Source organism: Sceloporus undulatus, chromosome 2, assembly GCF_019175285.1.
Source record: "Sceloporus undulatus isolate JIND9_A2432 ecotype Alabama chromosome 2, SceUnd_v1.1, whole genome shotgun sequence".
NCBI classification, from domain to species: domain Eukaryota; kingdom Metazoa; phylum Chordata; class Lepidosauria; order Squamata; family Phrynosomatidae; genus Sceloporus; species Sceloporus undulatus.
Genome location: NC_056523.1, coordinates 56,297,002 through 56,317,503, shown reverse-complemented (window position 1 = coordinate 56,317,503; position 20,502 = coordinate 56,297,002). Strand labels below are relative to the sequence as shown.

General features: G+C 41.0%; 1 protein-coding gene across 3 annotated transcripts in view; it reads left to right on the top strand.

Moving 5' to 3' along the window:
• Positions 1–18,607, top strand: part of SLC26A6 (solute carrier family 26 member 6) — a 32,951-nt gene extending 14,344 nt beyond the window's left edge. For all 3 annotated transcript variants that reach the window (XM_042450154.1, XM_042450153.1, XM_042450152.1), the window contains 14 exons: positions 904–986; positions 1,259–1,406; positions 2,404–2,517; positions 3,200–3,277; positions 4,092–4,187; positions 6,795–6,901; positions 7,784–7,853; positions 9,764–9,856; positions 11,689–11,781; positions 12,864–12,950; positions 13,780–13,980; positions 14,466–14,520; positions 16,294–16,430; positions 17,687–18,607. In XM_042450154.1, coding sequence (XP_042306088.1) covers positions 904–986; positions 1,259–1,406; positions 2,404–2,517; positions 3,200–3,277; positions 4,092–4,187; positions 6,795–6,901; positions 7,784–7,853; positions 9,764–9,856; positions 11,689–11,781; positions 12,864–12,950; positions 13,780–13,980; positions 14,466–14,520; positions 16,294–16,430; positions 17,687–17,710 — 1,386 coding nt within the window. In that variant the 3' untranslated portion in view covers positions 17,711–18,607. The remainder of the gene's footprint in view (positions 1–903; positions 987–1,258; positions 1,407–2,403; positions 2,518–3,199; positions 3,278–4,091; positions 4,188–6,794; positions 6,902–7,783; positions 7,854–9,763; positions 9,857–11,688; positions 11,782–12,863; positions 12,951–13,779; positions 13,981–14,465; positions 14,521–16,293; positions 16,431–17,686) is intronic.
• The last annotated feature ends 1,895 nt before the right edge of the window (positions 18,608–20,502 follow it).

The following is a 20,502-nucleotide window of genomic DNA, read 5'->3' as shown; positions in this document are numbered from 1 at the left end:
TAGAAGTTGAATTTTCTTCAGGCTTTCCCTTATTGGGAACTTACTGGGAACTGAGGCCCTGTACAGACCAGCCTGAAAGGCCAGCCTGGGGGCAGAGTCGGGGTTTCGCTTCCAGATGATGCACACTCTGACTCTGCCCCCAGGGCACCATGGTGCCATGGGCCACTCCACACAGCGTGCAGCATCATGGCACTTCTCTGGCACTGTGTCCATATGACGCACCACTGAAGGAGTGCCATATAGCCGCGCTGCCATGGCTATGGTACAAAAAGGAGCCACTTTTTGCGCCCTCAAAAGGCCAGATTGGGGCCATGGAATGCAGTTGCCATGGCCCCAATCCAGCTAGGAAAGGGGCAGTGTCCCACTGCCCCTTCAGGGCAATCTGTTGAGCCCCTTACTTACTTATAGTAAAATCCTTACTGGGAATTTACTGGGGATGTGGTGGCCTAGTGGTTAAGATGAGTTCGAAAGCATACAAAAGCAAGTAGATAAACAGGTACCACTTTGGTGGGAAAATAACAGTGTTCTGTGCAGTCATGCTGGCCACATGACCACCGGACTTGTCTTCAAACAACGCTGGCTCTTTGGCTTAGTAATGGCAATGAATACTGCTCCCTACAGTTGGTTACAACTTGACTTTCAAGTCAAGGGGAAACCTTTACCTTTACCTTTTTTCCTCCTCCATGAATTCAGAAGGCTTACAACACTGATCCTCCTGCCTGAGAGACTATCATCCCCAACACCTACAGTGCCATTCCTTAACCTCTGAGGGGTGTTCCTATTCCTTTTCACTTTTCCTTCTCTACAGTGGCTTTACAAAGCAAAGGAACAGATTTTTTTAATGGTTTATTTATATTTTTAACTAAGAGAGATGTTTTGTCTCACCTTGCCACCTCTTTTCAGATTGTTGTCTCCACAGGGATCTCCTATGGTGCCAAACTGAATGAACGATTCCATGTTAGTGTTGTGGGTGACATCCCTAGTGGGTGAGTGCTTCCCATAAGACCATGTTAGAGATGTCATCTGCCAAATTAATTCATTTCAAGGCTTACCAGAATCTCTTTACCCTTGCTTCAACCTAAGGAAACAAAATGAAGCTTTCTTGCCTGCTATTCCCATCCTCCCCCACCCCCAAGGTGGGGAAGAATAGCCCAGGGGGGAAATACTGTTCCTCATGAATTTTGCCCCATGTGGCCTTCACACCAGGCATTTCTCATTGCATTTCTTTTTCTTTCTTTCTTTTCTTTTTGTGTGGTAGGTTGATCGCCCCTAAAGCCCCTAACATCATCTACTTTGGGCAGGTGGTAGGAAATGCTTTTGCCATTGCTATAGTTAGTTACGTCATTTGTATCTCTCTTGGCAAGATCTTTGCACTTAAGCATGGTTACAAAGTGGACAGCAACCAGGTAAGTGGCAGTCTCATATTCTTGTTGCTACTGAACTTCTTCTGGCTTCTCTACCATCTTTTCTTCTCCTACTATTTAAAGAAGCTCCTGTGACTCATTTGGGTGTTTCCAGATGAATGGTTCCTAGTTCTACTGAACAAAATATATTGTTCCACTGTTATGTCTTTTCTTCCACAAAGACTTTTTGAAGGAAAGGTTGGGGGGGGGGGGGGAGAGAACCAAGAAGTATGGAGGGGGGGGAAAAGGAGTGCTACTAGCAGTAGGCAAATTGTTTGGATACCTGGTAATTTTTTATGAAAGCAACAGGGCAAGGAAACCTTTACCTAGGAGTACCATTATTTCCAGTCTCTGTTTCTTAAAAGAGAAGGTAGCAGTTACAATCAATATACTCTATGTCAGTTTTACTTTCCTCTCTCTCTCTCTCTCTCTCTCTCCCTCTCTCTCTCTCTCTTTTTTTTTTTTTTAAAAAAGAAGGCAGCTCTTGATCAGTTTATGACCAGGATGGCTGAGGCATCTGGTGACTCTCCAATACTTTTAAGAAGTTATCCAAGGTGCTGAAGTTATTTAGGGCCTAGGGCTCCTCAAACTAAAGCCTCGAATGTATTCGCTGCCCTACTGCATTCTTTGAGAATTCCTGGAGAACAGAAGAAGTCCCAGTAGCTTGAGGAGGCCAAACATCCCCACCTTCAATATGGGGGTGAAAGGGGGAAAAAGAGGACCCAAATAATGACTATCCAGTCAGCCTGACATCAGTATGAGGAAAGATTCTAGAGCATATTATTAAACAGAAAGTTTGGAAGCCATTAGGAAGGAATGCCTTCATTACTAAAAGTCAACATGGGTTTAATGAAAGCAAGTTATGCCAGATTAATTCCACTTTATGATTCTATGATTCCAACTACCAAAGCAGCCTTCATTCAAACATACCATTATTTTACTGGTTGAGCTTACATGTTAGACAGATTCTTAGCCTTTGTCTGCTATATGTCTCTTGCAGGAGCTGATAGCCTTGGGGCTCAGTAATTTCATGGGTGGTTTTTTCCAGTGTTACAGCATCAGCTGCTCCATGTCTCGCTCCCTAGTGCAGGAAAACACAGGGGGGCACAGTCAGGTAAGTCCCACATTTTGACTTTCCTAAGAGGAGCAAGTGTCAGACCTGATGTTGATGTTGAAAAGATGTTGCAAATTTAGTTGCAAAAAATCTAGTAAACCATGAGAAAAAGGGTGGGTGAAGGGAGACATGGGACACTTACCGTAAAATCCAGGTGGGCCACAAGTTTTTCAGATTTGTAGTGACCCTAGACTTATCTACACTATTCCTATGGACACTAAGGCAAATTGCAATAAATTTCGCTTAAGTAGCTCACTGTTCTAGCCTGGCATTTCAAACATTCCTTATTTTGCCTAATGCAGACCTTCAGGCGCCAAAAGATGAAAAAAAAGGCCCTGGAGATGTCTTTCTGACCTGTCCAGTTATCTATCTCAAAAACAGTCTTTTGCCCTTATTTCATGTCTAAATCCTTTAACTATTAACATATTGGCTATTTTTCTATTCAATTAATTTTATTAATTTTTGTCTTCCATGTCCTCCGCAATGGGAATTGTAGTCCATTATATTTGAAGGACAGCAGGCTGAGGAAGGCTTGTTTAGGGTTCTTCATAACCAAAACCAATGAAATGTCCTTCTGGTTTTATGGTTGCCCCAGACAGAACAGGGGGGAAAAAGAGAGGGATTGTGTCTTTTCCTCCCCTGCCTCTTCCAATCAGTCATGTCTCTATTTTCTGTTCTGCAGGTAGCTGCCTTGGTGTCCTCTCTCGTTATCTTAGTAACCATCCTGAAGATTAGTGAGCTATTCCGAGAACTGCCAAAAGTATGTTCAAAATGCTTCCATTTCAATTTTTAGACTGTCGTCTTAAACACTCATTCTTGATAATAAATCCTACAGAACTCAGTGGGAAGTCAATGTCTGACTAAACCTGCACAGGATTGCACAAAAGATCTTAATTATTATTTTCTGGGACCTGTAAATATGCTGCTGTTATTTCTGTGTGCTTTCAAGTTAACTCTGACCTATCGTAGCATTTTCTTGGCCAGGTTTGTACAAAGGAGGTTTGTCAATGTATTTCTCTGGGGCTAAAATATTGTGATATGTCAAATATGATCCAGTGGTGTCTCTGTGACTGAATGGGAATTCAAACCCTTGTCTCTCAGAGTCCTAGTCCAACACTCAAACAGTTCTGCCAAATTGGTTCATATCTATCTCACCAGTGGTTGGCAAGTGTATAGGACTAGGGGGACACATTAACACAGAGACCGTGAGACCTTGGACGTCTAGACCTCACCTCAGTGTATACCCAAGAGAAAATAATCAAAAATGTTTTGGTCCAAAATTCCCTCTAGGGTGCCTGGGAGGCATTTCTGCCCTGTTTTTTCTGTCCCTTGGGCCATTTTAGGCCCAGGAAAGGCTTTTTGAGCAACAGGAAGTGACCGTTGCTAAAAGTAACTTCTTGTGCATTTTCTGCTTTAGAAAAAGGCCTCTTCTGAGCCTAAAATGGCTTCTGGTAGCCAAAGAGCCACACTCTCATTACCACCAGGTTTAGATTAATCTCTTCAGGGTTGCTATGATAGCTAGAACTGACTGTTCTCTAAACCTTTATGTTTTAACTTTACATTTTCTTTTTCAGGCCATCTTAGCTGCCATTATTCTTGTCAACCTGAAGGGCATGTTCAAACAGTTTAAAGACATCCGTACACTTTGGAGATCCAACTTTATTGACCTGGTAAGAAAGAGAATCAGATCCCTTCTGATCTTGGAAGCTAAGCAGGGTCAGCATTCATTAGTACCTGGATTGGAGACCATCCATGAATACTAGATACTGTAGACTATATTTCAGACGAAGGAACTAGCAAAACCACCCCTGAGCATTTTGTTGTTGTGTGCCTTCACATTGTTGCTGACTTAAAGTGACCCTAAGGCAATCATGGGGATTTCTTGGCAAGTTTCTTGAGAGGGGGTTTGCCATTGCTGTCCTCTGTAGCTGAGAGAGTATGACTTGCCCAAGGCCAGCCTGTGGATTTCCATGCCCAAGCTGGGATTCAAACCTTGGTCTTCCAGTGTTCCAATCCAATGCTCAAAACACTACACCATGGAGTTGCTATTAACATACAGGCAACGTGAAGGCATATGTGTGCATGCATGCATGCACACACGGAAGAGAAGACTTGAGCCAAAGGTAATTTAAAAGCAAAATTTAAAACATCAGAAGAGCTGCCAGACCCAGAAAAAAAAAAAAACAGGAGGGAAGAAAAACAACCACCCAAAGGGAAGGTATGTTTACCATACATCAAAGGAGTCACAGAAACTGATGAGGAAACACAACCTCCAAATGATCTACAAACCAACCAAGAAAATCCAGCAAATGCTGTGCTCAACAAAGAACAGAAGAGACCTTCTCACGGCTGCAGATGTTTACCTCATACTGTGCAGCTGTGGACAAGTCTACATAGGGACCACCAAACGCAGTGTTCAAATGCAAATCAAGGAACATGAGAGACACTGCAGACTGGGCTAGCCAGAAAAATCAGCAGTTGCAGAACACATTATAAACCAACCTGGGCATAAAATGCTATTTGAAAGTACTTAAATTCTGTACCATGCCAACAACTATCAGGTCAGAATGCACAGGAAAGCCATTGAAATCCACAAACACCTGCACAACCTCAACAGGAAAGAAGAAACCCTGAAAATAAGCAAAGTTTGGCTACCAGTCCTGAAAAACACAAAAATCAAGTCTCAGCACATGGAAATGAACATCACCCAGAGTCAGGGGGTTTCCGAGCAGACAATGAATTACTAATTAGACACAAATCCTCCTCACGTAGCCTCCCATCCTGAGGCCTGGCCATTCACGAACAGACCTAACACAGAGATTAACATGTGAATCACTTCATCTCAGCCAAGGATAACCCAACATATATACCCCACACTCCTCCATGCCACCATTCTCTGAAGATGCTAGCCACAGATGTAGATGAATCGTCAGGAAGAAATTCTTCTAGAACACGGCCATAAACCTCAAAAAACGCAAAAAAACTGAAATTTAATTACACCATCCCCCTTCATCTCCTCCAGACGTTTTCAAATTTTTATGAATGAGAAGATTTTTTTTAATGGCGGTGCATTCAAATATATCATTCCTGTATTTCTAATTGTTAAACAGGTTGTTCTTATAACAATATTTTCAAAGCATCTGCTGTGTGTCTGCTTTTGTTGTTTTTCTGAGTTATTTGTCTGCTGCCTGGGAAAACTAGGCCTTTCCCTCCATATTGTAAAGGCTGTAGCAAGAGTAGTGGCTAAAGTCATGACTTCAGCCATTTAGTTATTTGTTAGGTAAGTTTATATCCTACCTTTTTGCCAGTGAACTCAAGTTGGCTTATGTGTCTGTATTCCTTCTACATTATCTCCTCCTACATTATCTGAGGAGGTCTGTCTGAGAGATGTCACTAGTCTGCGATAAGTCAGTCTGAGATAGTGACACACTGAGTCAAGGTCACTCAGAGATTTTCACAGCTCACTGTGGATTTGAACCTAGATCTCCTAAGTCCCTGTCAGACACACTAACTACTGATTTCACTGGCTGGGCTCCAACCTTGTCCTCTCCAAATATGTTGAACTACAACTACATCATCCTATTAGTTTGGGAAAGGAATCCTTGCAGTTGTAGCCTAACTCATTGAAGGGTGGGGCAGTTTGGAAGTAGGCAATTTATACCACTTTCATTTACCTGGAGCAGCAGGTAAATATAACACCAGAATAACAAAACCAGACAACAAGCAGGTGCTTTGAAAATTTGTAGACTGCGTTTACTGCTGGATTTGTTTTATTCTGTGGTTTTCATGATGATAGTAGTAGTAGTAGGTTTATTTATCTTTTACATTGATCATATTATGTTCTTTTGACCATTGGGTCAACATGGTCCATTAAATGTATTATGTTTTATGTTCTGTTATGTAGATTTACCTACATAAGCCACCTTGTGTTACTTCCATAAAGAGGCAGGATAAAATTAACAAACATAATAATAATGCCCACTAAGAGCATCCAGGACTCCAGTATCTGCTGTAAGTTGTGCAGTGTAAACTGTCCCAGCCATTCCCATTCCTTGCACTCTGAATAATTTCACAGAGATGGTTAGTAGGACCAAGTCTGCTGTGTAGGCCAAGGGCCTCTTGTTCCAGGGCAGACAAACCATTTAAGAGAAGCACAGACTTACTCCAGTAATTCAGTTTAACCTTATTTCTAAATTATGGACTTTCCTGGAATTTGGTGGCAATACCATTTATGCTTTCTCTCTTGCTGTTTTCACCTGCCTCATCGTCATCACCAGCTGATCTGGCTTGTGACCTTTGTAGCTACCATTTTGCTGAACCTTGACATGGGACTTGGTGTGGCTGTGGTCTTTTCCCTTCTCACTGTTATCTTCCGGACCCAGATGTGAGTATTGCTTTGGCTGGAGAGGGGAGAAAAGGTTAACGGGGGGGGGGGGGTGCTTTTTGCAGGGTAAAATTATGCAAGAGAACAGGAGATAGAAGCATGCTTCCAGCAGAGCAGACTGTTAAGGTGACATCTTGATGTGGCCAGTTATTTGAAGTGACAGAGCCAAACCATAGACAGGTGTTAAGCAGGAACCAAATACCCTGTAATAATGGTCAATTGTTCAGTAATCAAGCTCCAGCATTTGGCTATATGAAATTGGCAATTTCTTCTCTGTGAAAAACATGCTAAAATCATGTGTAATTGTTGTCATGAAGTCCTAAAGATGGAAGGTGGGAGATTCAAGACAGATGGAAGCATTTCTTCACCCAGGGCATACAAAACTGTGAAAGCAGGACGTAGCCGGGGGGGGGGTTCTTGGGGTCCGGACCCCCCCCCTTCCATTAGAAAAATGAATGGTGCGTGCTGCTGTGCCCCCCCGCCCAAGCCCCATTATAATGGTGGTACTTAGTCTGGACCCCCCCCCCTTCCTAAAATCCTGGCTACATCCCTGGTGAAAGCCACTGCCCCAAGTTATTATGATGGCTAATACGCTGGATGGTTTTAAAAGAGGACTGGATAAATTCATAGAGGATGGGCCATTGATGCCTACAAGTCAGGAGGCTATGTAGCACCTTCTTTGTCAGAAGAGTATGCCTCTAGCAGTCGTAAAAATCAGGAGGTTTGCTCAGATACGCTTTTTGAGTTTCCTATAGTCATCTGGTTGGCCACTGTGTGAACAAACTGTTGGACTAGGTAGGCCTTTGGTATTATGTACTGACTTCCTAATATGGCTGACTGGAGCTTTTTCTAACCTCTTTCTCTTTTGCCAACTTCTCTAAGGCCCCATTATTCTATTTTGGGACAAGTGTCCAAGACAGGAATTTACAAAGATGTAGCTGAGTATCAGAAGGTAAGCGTTTTGTGGAAATAATTGAAGGAGATGGCTATAATGGTGATTGCTTAGTAAATGGTCTAGGTGCATTGCAAAATGAAATGCTGTGTCTCATTTAGGACCAAAACCAATGTGATCAGAGACAGCTAGGGGGACATAGCTAAAGGAGACAACCCCAACAGTTTGCTTGTTTGTTTATGTCGATATCCCACTTTTCTCCCAGGGTTGGTATGTAAATTCTTTATCCTTCTCAAGTTATTTCTTTCAACTCTCACTGAGAACAAGCTACATTTAAAATAATAATGATTCTGTATTCCATCAAATACTGTCTCAAATCCAGATTCCAGTCATACAAAAATGACTGCCAATCTCTTTCCGAGCCTTGCTTTTAATTCAAAGTGCTAGTTTTGACCTACAAAGTCCTATATGGCTATTTGAATGACTGTATCTCCCTTTACGAACCCACCAGAAAACTTAGATCATCCAGAGACGCCCTCCTCTCTGTCGCACCAACCTCTCAGGCACGTTTGGTGGGAACAAGAGAGAGGGCTTTCTCATGGCTCCCAGATTCTAGAACTCCTTCCCTAGAAAGGGTAGGCTGGCTCCATCTCTGCTTTTCTTTCAGTGGCAGAAAAAAACACTTTTATGCCACCAGGCTTTCTCACATTTTGACATAGCTGTAGTATAAAGTTGTATAAGAGTACATAAAGCCCTACATGGCTTGGGCCCGAGTTACTTGAGGGACCACATCTCCCCACACAATCCGCCCCACACACTCAGAACATCCAGGAAGAATCTGTTGGAGATTCCATCTTCCAAATATGTCTCCACATCCCAGATGTCCTTTTCAGTGGCGGCCCTGTGGATTTGGAACAGTCTTCCCGAGGAGCTCCGTCTCATGACCCCCCATAAACATTTAAAAAGAGGCTTAAAACCTTCCTTTTTTGCCAAGCCTTCCCCCCCAAGGAATGAAGTTGAGCGCTCTTGATGCCATCGATTCTCTGCCTTACCCTATGAATGATTGTATTTTATAATTGTATTACTTGTTTTTATCTATTTTTATGAGATGTTTTTAATAGTTTTATAGTCTGTAAATCATTTTGATCTAGGGGAAAATGGTATACAAATAAAATTTATTATTATTATTATTATTATTATAAAGAGTTTTAAAATTTTATATTTTAATATGTAATGTTTTAACCTTTAAAAATTGTTTAATTGTTTTTTTTAAAAAACTTTGTATTTTTAATTCTTTGTAATGTTTTAACTTGGACTGATTTAAATTTTGTTAGCTGCCTTGAGTCCCTATACTGGGAGGAAGGTGAGAAATAAATAAATAAATAAATAAATAAATAAATAAATCAAATGTGTACCCTGGATAAGAGTTACAGTCAATACATGTGTATGTGTGCCTACCCAAGAACTGACGTCTCCTAGTTTAAGGATATGGTAGAGGACCTTCTCAGCCATTGCACATGACTTGTGGAATGACCTCCCCTTGGAGGCCCAATTGGCACCAACAATGGATTCATGTATATGCCAGATGAAAGCCTGGTTGTTCACCAAAGACTTTGGGCCTCATTGATTTATCCCAAATACTAATGCATGTGGTTTTAATCTGTTTCATTCTGTTTGATACATTTTTAGCTTATTTAAATTATTTTTATTGTTTTAAATTGTTTTAATGTGCTTTATTTTTATGCTGGCTTGTAATATTTTGTTAAAAGGTAGGGTAGAAATATTTTAATCATCAACATCACAATCATCATCATCATCATCACCTTTGTGTCCTGCCATTCCTTTGCAAAGGTTATGGTATCAAACCTGAGGTCATCTAATTCTATTCTTATAGTTCTGCTTCCAGAAGTTTTTAGACTGTGTACTTAACTATACCACATTCACTCCTCCTTTTCATTTCTATTTTCCAGGCTGATGAGATCCCGGGTGTGAAGATTTTTCGCTCTTCTGCTACTGTCTATTTTGCAAATGCTGCATTGTATGAAGAGGCCCTAAAGAAAAAGGTATGGGATTAGAAGGGGGTCTGATTTCTAGTGGCATGGTTTCCGTATCAATGTACAAGCCATAAGATGGCTGTCAGCTGAACTTCACTTAAAATAATAATAATAATAGTTTATTTATATTTCCCGCCTCTCCCTACGGATCGAAGTGGGCTTACAATAATAAAAATGGAATCAGTACACTAACACCATTGATTAACTTATATTTATTTATTACACTTATATCCTGTCTTGCCTCCAAGGCAAGTATACATGGTTGTCCTTCTCTCCTCATAACAGCCCTGTGAGATAGGTCATGCTGAGGATGACTGATGGCCCAAGATCAACCAGGGAATTTCATGACTTGCTAGGGCCTAAAACCTTGATTTCATATCCCAAGTTGCAGTCCATCAGCTGAATCACTGCACCACACTCACCCTCATTATCAGTGTAATCAAATGAATGCAGCAAAACTAGCCATTTCACTATTTCATAGAATCATAGGCTCGAAACAGACTGGCCGAAAGTGCCGTGTCAGCACCAAAATTAGGATTCTAGCGCGCATGGTAAACGCATGCTCTGGAACCCTAATACGTATGGATGGCACCATCTTTATGTGGCACCGTCCATATGTGGCGTGCATGCGTGACACAAGTGTGGTGTCCCGTCCACACCGCCAGGTTCCATGCTTGCATCTTGGACGCATCACAGTGTACCAATGGTGCACTGGCAATGTCATCCTGGTGCGCCAAAAAGAAACCATTTTTCCAGGTTCTTTTTTTAATCTGGAGGGATGCTGCACAGTTTGGATGCTGTGGCGTCCCTCTGGAGGGAAACTGGGCACCTCCATCCCATCCCTTTGGGGCGGTCTGGATTTTCCCATAGAATCATGGAGCTGGAAAAGACTTCAAGAGTCATCAAGTCCAACTCCCTACTGTGCAGGATTAGCAATAGCAAGTACTGTACATTTCTTATCAGTGCACTTAAGCCATCCCTAAGTGATTTACAATTTGCAAGCTAATTGCCCCCAACAAGCTGGGTATTCATTTTAGTGACCTTGGAAGGATGCAAGCCTGAGTCGAGCCTGAGCCCTGGCTGGTATTGAACTCTCAGCCTTATGGTTTTGTGAGTGAGTGGTTGCAGTACAGTCATTTAATTGCAATAGCAATAGCAAGTACATTTCTTATCAGTGCATTTAAGCACTCCCTAAGTGGTTTACAAATTGTAAGCTAATTGCCCCCAACAATCTGGGTACTTCATTTTAGCGACCTCAGAAAGATGCAAGCCTGAGTCAAGCTTGCGTCCCCTGGCTGGGATTGAACTCACAACCTTATGGTTTGTAAGTGAATGGCTGCGTTTAACCACTGCACCACCAGGGCTCTTTCTTCAAATCAATAGGAACCTGGGAAATCAACACTTACGTAGGATTCAGTGGATATGCTCTGGTTGTGACTAACAAATGTTAGCTTCTGGGTCTTTAGCTACTACTCTATTTGTGGTAACTTCCCATATTTTCTTTGAATGACATGTCTTTCAAAAAGTAAGCAGGATTAATCATTTTCCTTTGAGCATGTGGGAGAAGGCTCACAGAATAAGAGAAATCCCTATACCAGGGATGAAGAATGTGTAGCTCTCCAGATTTGATTGGACTGCAGCAACCAGCATCTCTCACCATTAGCTATGCTGGCTATGGAAGTTGCAACATCTGAAGCACTACACATTCCCTAACCAGTCCATAGACCATGACCCTTGATGCCATTGGTATCATGTAGGAAGAGTCCATGGGAAGTAAGCAAATAAGACATGTAATTATAGATTATAGCTACTAGTGCATTGAGTATCTGTCTCTTTTTCAGTGTGGCTTTGATGTAGAGCACCTCATTAAAAAGAAAAAGAAAGCCTTGAAGAAGAAACAAAACAGAGACAAGAAAGAAGAGAAGAAAATGAAGGTGTGCCTTTCAGTCTAACAGCTTGTCTTCTAAATTGCAAATACTGTACATGTCTTTCCTGCGAGGTTTCCTGTGAATGATCAATCTGTAAACAATCAAAGAGAGAAGAAGAAAATGGTTTTGGGCCAGTCTTCCCCAGCTTCCTGTCATGAAGACATAGTGAACTGCACTCACCATTATCTCCAACGAGCATAGCCAGTAACCCACATCTGGAGGGCACTAATTTGGAGGAAGCTTCTTTACATCAAGATGAGGGTCATGTGGGCTTCCAAATGTGGTTGAAATGGAACTTCCATTATCTGTGAACATTTGCTGTTCTGGGTAGGCTTGATGCAAATGTCCATTTCAACAATGTCTGTAGGATCACATGTTCCACACTATGATTTGGCCATGATCATATCATCATAAATGGATCTTCAGAAGTTGATATGCAGCTATCAGTTTTGTTTAACAGAGCGTGGAAGGCCTATATCCTAATTTTATATGTGAAAAATTGAAAACCTTTTTTCACATGGTGTGGAAGAAAATTATTTATCTTTTTTTTTCTGAACAAGGTACGGGATTTGAAGTCATCTGTAGAAGCTAGAGTTGGAAGCAAACATCTGCTTTTCTTCTCCTTTTCATCCCAAAAGTCTTACCTGAAGTTCAGTGGTGTTATTGGGGGGTGAGAGAGTGACACGCCAGAGGGAGGTGACACCTAGACAGGCCTCCCATCCCCACCCCTCCTTGCCGTGGCTCGGTTTTCCTCGGGAGAACTAAGCTGCGGCAAGGAGCTGGGCCAAATGTGCTCACGCCCCCACACCTCCTTGCCATGTCTCGGTTCTCCCCTGAGGAAAACCGAGCTGTGGCAAGAAGGGGCGGGGGGCACATGCACACTTGGCCTAGTAGAGCCTGCCCCCCATCTCCTTGTCGAACCCCCCGCCCCTTCCACTTCTGATGCCTCGCCCCTGCCCCACCCACCCCCTGCATTAGGTGACACCATTGTTCAGGGCGCCACTGCTGAAGTTCTGAAAATGTCACAAGGAAAAATAGTTGTTGTGAGTCTCCTGTGAGTTATATCCTACTCTTGTTGTTTTCAACAGAAAATTGCTTCTGCGATCAAAAAGACACACGATTCTGGTACCAACAACCTTGCATTCATAGATATAGATGTGGAGGCAAAGTCACAGGTATTTATCAAGCTGGACTTTTTAAAAAGTTGTTAGCGTATTTACCATGACCACGTTCCAATGAAACCAAACACACACACACACATTCATTATATATATATTAGGAAACACTGTTTAGATTTTCTGTCTCAGGCATTCAACTGTAGCAAGTTGTTTCTGAGTGGAGTTACCTAAGACTGTCTATGCTAGTGATGAGACAGAGACACACATTTATACCAGACATGGCAAAAGGAGAAGGATGCACAGCCTACCTGAACCTTCCTTTTCCCTCTTGTCATCATTTTGTTTGAAATAGGTTCTATGCATTTTCTCTCACCGAGGAGTTTGGTGTGCTCCTATTGTGGAGACACCTTGCACATTGCCCCAACATGCAAATACATGACTCCTTTGAGTTTCAAAATATTGCTGTCGCTCTGGATTAGCTGACTTCCTGTTTGCGGCTTTGAATTTCTACAGATGGGAAGCCAGGAAGGACAAAATGGCATGTGTACCTGTGGCGGTGCAAGGGGGCGTGTGCAGGAGCGCACAGCCATTAAAAACAATGGGGCTCCAATATTTGCAGTTTTTCTGATTCACAGGGGGAGGGGTCTGGAACAAATCCCCATGAATTGGAAGGGATGACTGTACAGTTTTATGGGCTGCTCCAGTCTATGACATGAGAGCTTAATATATTAATCAGCTAACAATAGAAAGAAAGATTTCAAAAGAAGCTGCATCCTACATGCATTATCTGAAACACTGTGTGCCAACCCTGAAACAACTTTCAAATCCTTATGACCAATAAATCGTTACCTTTCCAAACCTGACTTTGTTCATTTGTTTATCACAGGAACCTGGGGGTGACACAACAGTGAATGAGCCTAATGGAAGTGTGAAGGACTGGAAATCTCAAAACCACAACCAGCAAGAGTCTTGTTACAAGTCTGGATTGAAGGCCCTGGGACTGGAAAAACCTCCAGTTCACTCCATTATATTGGATTTCAGTCCTGTTAACTTTGTGGACACTGTCTGCATCAAGACCCTAAAAAATGTAAGGACACAAAAAACTATTCAATAATTTCCCCCACTTGCAGTCAAATCTGCCTTACAAGACAAAAAATTGGGAAGGAGAGAACTTTCAGAAGCCCAGAACTGTTTTATTGGCAGCCAAATGTCTTTTGAGCCAAACAGGATATAACATTAAGATATTTAAAAATACAAATAAGATCAAATGAGTTGTGGGCATTTTTAGCTCTTGGTAATAGCTGTCTTGCCATTATGAATCTTCCTCCTCATGGATCCAGAATGGTCAGACTAAGATATTTATTTCCCCAGCTTTCCTTACTACTGTTACTGCACATTGTCAATTGGTTATTGCTACTCAAGGATAAACAGGAACAGAAAGATCACTGACAGCATGAGTTTTATGTAAAAGCTTCACTCTGCTATGCTAGCCAGTCTTGATAAAATAGGCAAAAGCATTCTGTAAATGTCCACAAAGCTATTATTTACCATTATGTTTTCTGATCTTGGCAGATATTTAGAGATTTCCAGGAGATTGAAGTGGATGTATTTCTCGTTGGATGCAATGGTAAGGAAGCTTATGATGAATATGGTCAGCCAAACTGAAGCGATCAAGCATGAACCTCAGAGGCTGTGTGGCTTTAATTAGTGATTTGTCTTTTCTCAGCATTAGCCACCCAGTTCTTCTTGTTCATTAAGGTTCTTTTGTCATAGTTCTTTTTCCACTCCTCAGAACTTAGTTTAAAATGTACTACTGAGGCACTAGAGGCTAGTAAGTTGAATGGAAACAAGTATAAAGCCCACTTGTTCATGTGAAAGCTCAAAACTTGGAAAGTCAGTTTCCTAGACTAAAATCTCACAAATCCCCAATTGGCCATTTTTCCAAGCTTTGCAAAAGCTGTATGAAGTGTGAACCTATATCTTATTATTGCTAAGCTGAGGCTTATTCAAGAGTTACACTTTATTGTGGTAGACTAACATGAGTACAAAGGCCAGGGCAAGGTCCACAGGTTGTGCTTCTTCACTCCCAGACCATCTCTCCTTTATTGAGGGTCACAATCTCACAAAGGCCATCACAATTTCCAGTCACAATGTGTAGTAGATCACATGTTCTACTCATGTTCAGGTAACAAGAAGTCTATTTTAGATCTCTCTAGTCAGCACAAAGAGATTGTGTTTCTGAGGGCCATATTACATGTTACATAGGAAATCTGTGTTTTGGATGTCCCGACTTTTTTGTTGTTGATGCACTAATTAACAGCCCAATATGGATATTTTGAAGTTCATGGGAGAAATCCTCTGGGGAATGTTTATCTCTTTCCTCCATCTAAATCTCTTTCTGAGAAAATGCTATGAGATTAGCATGGGTAAACTCCTTATGGAATTAACAGCAACTGGGGGTGATTTAAATCAAGGCAAGAGCTAAGGTAGAGTAGTGCTTTGAGAATTGGACTACAACTCTGGAAACCAGGTTTTGAATCCCCACTTGGCCTTGGAAACCCACTGGCTGAACTCAGGCAAACCACACTCTTTCAGCCTCAGGAGGCATAGGCAAATCCCCTCTGAACAAATCTTGATAGGGCCACCTTAAGGTCATCATAAATCCTAAATGACTTGAAGGCATACAACAAAAACAAGAGTTAAATTAAGGGTTTATCATCCTTTCCCAGAATGTCAGATCCCAACCTTCAAAGCAGATGCATGGGACTGTTTATCTGTAAAGGAGCAAGGGGAGAGGGGAGATTCTCATTGCAGCTTTCCTACATTGTAATTAGTGTGGCTCTAAAGCTGGGTTGGCTAACTTGTTGCCCTTTCTGTGTTGTTGGATTGCAGCTTCCATCAGCTTTAGCCAGCATAGCCAGTCATGAAGGCTGATGGGAGCTTCAGTCTACCAACTTCTAGAGTGTCATATAGTACATTGGCCATCCATGTCATAAATGAGATAAAAGAGGATCTGCAGTGAGCTATTTATATTATATACTTCAGGGATAGATAAGTGTGGCTCTCCAGATGATGGACTGCAATTCCTGGGAACCCTAATCAACATTAGGGGATCATGGGATTTGTAATATCTGGAGGATCACAATTGTTCACCTCTGATATAAGCCCTATCTTCTTGCCAGGTGATTCAAGGCCCACAGCTGGGAGACAGACCTTGATCTGATTCAGCAAGGATATTCCTATACTCTTGGCTCAGGGAAAATATACTGGTAGTCAAAAGATGGATTTGAGTTTTCCATTCAAGTTTGCTAGCAGAGCATGGATATGGAATGGTCATGCCAGTTTAGAACTTAATATGGCACTCTTGTGTGGCTGCTGTTCCTTATTCTTTTCTGTGTAGCTTCTGTCATTTCGCAGCTGGAAAGAGGCAACTTCTTCAGCCAAACTATCACCAAGCACCACCTTTTTACATCACTGCACGATGCTGTTACTTATGTCACCAGGAACCAGGGAGAGGGATCACCACCAACTGACAGAGTAAGGAATCAGTCTTTTGGCTTCATGCCTTGATAATCATGTTTCTAGATATATCATTGGGCTCATGCATATATGTATGCGGTTCTTGTTGCTACTTATACAATAGATATGCCCTCTGAATCCATAGGCTTGGACTATTGGTCTTCAAGTACCATTTGCTATTCCCTGCAGTGATGTACCATATCTTGTGTATCCATCCATCTCACAATTCAATGTATAGTATTTAACTTTCACATTCAGATAGAGCTAATGTTCACCCTGTGCAGACCTAGAAGTCCGCAGTTCAAATACTGCCTCTTCCATGAACTCACTTTAAAAATCAATAACTTTCTGGACTCAAATCCTGCCCTGTATCTGCTGTATGGGGCTAAATATTTAATTTTTGTAAGCCTTATGCATTGTAAAGACTGCTATAACAATATCTTTTTAGTCCTGCCACCCACCAGCATATTGGAACTTTTATATTTACAGAGCAGGACACAGTGTCTTGATGTTGAGCTTGTGTCTATTGAAGCAAGTAAATATTCTGATTATTACATTAAAATAAATTTCCCTTTTTTGTTTCTGGAACTCCACTCAGAGGTAGATTAGAAGAAAAATCCTAACTTGTTTTTGAAAATTTCCTGCAGCTGTATTTCGTAAGTGTGAGTGTGCTGGCAGGCATTATGGAGATATGTGGCTACCTTTTCCAAGGAAAGGACAAGAAATAACCCTTGTGAGGAAGAAGCAATATGGAAAATGAGGAAGAATAAAGAACTGCAGTCTGTGTGTCAACAAGTAGTTACTGAGAAAGACAAGAGCATAGGAAGATTCTTGGGTCTATTTGAATATCTTTCTGTGTATAAACCACATTGGTTCAGGTTGATGTTCAGCTTCCAACACTGCAACTGTGGACAAAACAGTAAACACGGAGGAGATTGACCTACAGACAAAGAATGCTGTAGAGAGAAGGAGGCTGCTTTCTGTAACATTTGTATGTTGTACTTTGGATCATTCATGGTGCTGCTATTATTATTATTATTATTATTATTATTATTATTATTATTATTATTTCTTATATACCGCCTTTCTCCCAATACAGGGACTAAAGGTGGTGATCTGATTAAGAGGTAGAATTTTTTGGTAAACAGGTTTAAAGAATCACTGTCTGGGTTGGTACCTTGGGTAGTGAACAAGAATTCCAAGAAATATGCTGAGTCAATCTGAGCTGCTCTCAAAAGACACCAGTGCTAATATCTGTTTCTTCTCTTTCATAGGTTAACCCCAGCACAAAAATGTAATCATTGGAATTGTCTGAACCTTCATTTCTCAAAGAAGAGCAGGAAACATCCGCGCATATTTAGAAGAGTAAAAAGAATTACCTTTTGTCATTGTTGGTACAAATAAATGATGCAGGATTCCCTACCATTGTGAATCCACCAAAGAAAGGAATACCTAAAAGCCTAAGATGGCGCTTCCTTAAGACTCTTCTTCAGACTGCAGCAAAACTAAGTGTCTATCATTGCTAAAGGCATGTTATTCCATGTGTTTGAGGGCACAGGACCTTCTTGTCCTCCTGTGAACAGACTGCAAGGCACCAATCATTCCTGCCATGGAAGAATTCCTTTCAGACATTGGAAGCATCCGTGATCTGCTGCAGCAGCTTCTCCCGAGAAGAGGATTTTCCATGCACCATACTTTCACTTGATTAGTGAAAAATGCCATCAACCAAATCATCCTCTGCCTATGGAAAGTGGACAGGCAGAAGAACAATATTATGTTCCTTTTGAGAACATCTACTCCCCACTTATTTCTTATTTCTTAGACAAGAATTTTAAAACCATGTCTTAGAAAGCAGGTTATTCACACCTTGAATATGTATATCTATGCCTTTCTGTCTCTCTCACTGTCCATGTCTGGATATAGAGAATGCACATGATTTGCATGCACAGTCCCAGGTGCAATCTCTGGTTAAAAAGATTAGGTAGCAGTCAATAATAAAGATACATTTCTGTCTAAAACCCTGGAAAGCCAATACTAGCCACAGAAGGCTAGGTACATTTGTTCTCTCTGAATTTTCCCATTTGATAACCCTAATTATAGTTTACCTAGACACTGCATAGCAAGGAAAATGTGGAGATAACACTGATATCTTGTAAAAAAAAAAAAAAAAGAAAAAAAACAAGTTTTCTTTTTTTTTTTTTTTTTAAAAATTATGTAGATATTGAATGGAACTCTGATGCATAAAAGACTTTATCAGCAAGTATCCCATTAAAATTAGTGGGCTGTGAAAACCTCTAAATTTGTTTTAGATAGGTAGAATTTTATATGTCAGACATTCTTGTCCAGTCTGCATGAGGTGTTGAACTTAACTATGTGTGACTAGCATCTGGCACATAATATTTGAATGTAATTCTGCTTTGGGAACTATCATGCTCCATTTGCTTTAGAGGATATCAATGAATGCAGAATCTGACACCGAAGGTCAAGACAGCGGTTGTAAATATGTATAGATATTATGTGGTTAGAAAACAAGAAATGAGACACCATGCCTTATATTATTATTTATTGCCAATACAATTTATGTTTCAATCACACACTTGTTCTACATGTTCTGCTGTGAGCTGCCTTACGTCCCATGTTGGGAGAAAGGCAGGAAATAAAATGAAATAAAATAAAATGAAATGCAGGTGGTTAACTCTCTACTGGGCTACCTAAATTTGTTTTCTAATTATTTCCAGAAGAATAATCTACTTGAATAATAAAACAGAACAGAAAGACAGGTCATTCTGAATAGCACTCAAATAATGAGGTTATATTTACACTTCTTAGATATTAAAATTTTAACACCTCCAAAATGAATGTTATTAATTTAATATCCTGGAATTGCAGATTGTTGTAAACTGTTCCATTACACACCGGTCTCTGCGTTATGAAACAGAAGTGGAACCAACATGCACTTGTGCTAACTGGCAAATGGTACAAAATGAAGCATTAGATCAATGCAGAAATATTTTGGTAAATTTTCATAAACAGTTTACTAAACTATATCCTAGTATGTGCTAGGGATTGTTATTTTGTAATGTTCTCCCATGTAAAAAGCGCCCTATAAAAAGTTGCGCACCAGGGACACAGCCTACCCTAGATTTTCCCTAGCATGTTTAGTTTCTGTATGAAGTGTGGAAGATATAGATGCATATGCCTTCAAGTCACCTGACATCTTATGGTGACCTCATGAATATCATAGGGTTTTCTTAGGCAAGGAATATACAGAGATCGTTTAGAGTCTTCAAACTTCCTTGTTTTGCTAAAGTCTCCAAAGCAGAGTACAGTAGTTTGAAAGTGGTGACGGAGCTCAATAATAAGTTGACTATTGGCTACATTTCAGAAAGGTGGTGAATCCACTCTGAGTTTTAGCTGGAACTGCAAAGGAGTTGCCAATGGTGTTGAATCTTAACACCTGGCATGGATTCACTATGCTACTGACATGGAAGCCAGCAACCACTGCCAAGTTGAGTCATGGGAGAAGATGAGATGTCCCTACCCTGATGGGACTGCAGTACACCCATCTTTATCAGGCTCCTGTGCTCATGTCTGCTCCCACACTGACTTCTTTTACTTCTGGATTCTATTTACCTTGCATGTGTCTGCCAGTGCCTATAAGAGGCAGGGATGAGGGAGTCATCTGGTAAGGGTCTGGGGTAATACCTCATTTTTTACTGTTTTGCCCTCCAAGACAAGCACATTTATCACACTAAGGGAGATCCTGTGGGAAAACAGGAGTTAAATGTGATTTAAAGTATATTCAAATTTAAACAAAACTTGCACATTCAGGTAGTTTATCACACGAGGGGACCACCCAAGTGATATAACGCAAAGTTAATCCAAACGCAAAGCAGAGAAAAACAGCAGCTTTTTAACTTTCCGGTTGTTCCAAAAGTAAAAAGCTGCCGTTTTTCTGTGCTTTGCATTCGGATTAACTTCGCGTTATTTCATGTTAACTGCAATGTCGTGTGATAAACTTTAGGCATTTCCTGGGTTTCTTTGCTTTAAATCTCATTTAACTCCTGCTTTCCTGCAGAATTTCACTAGT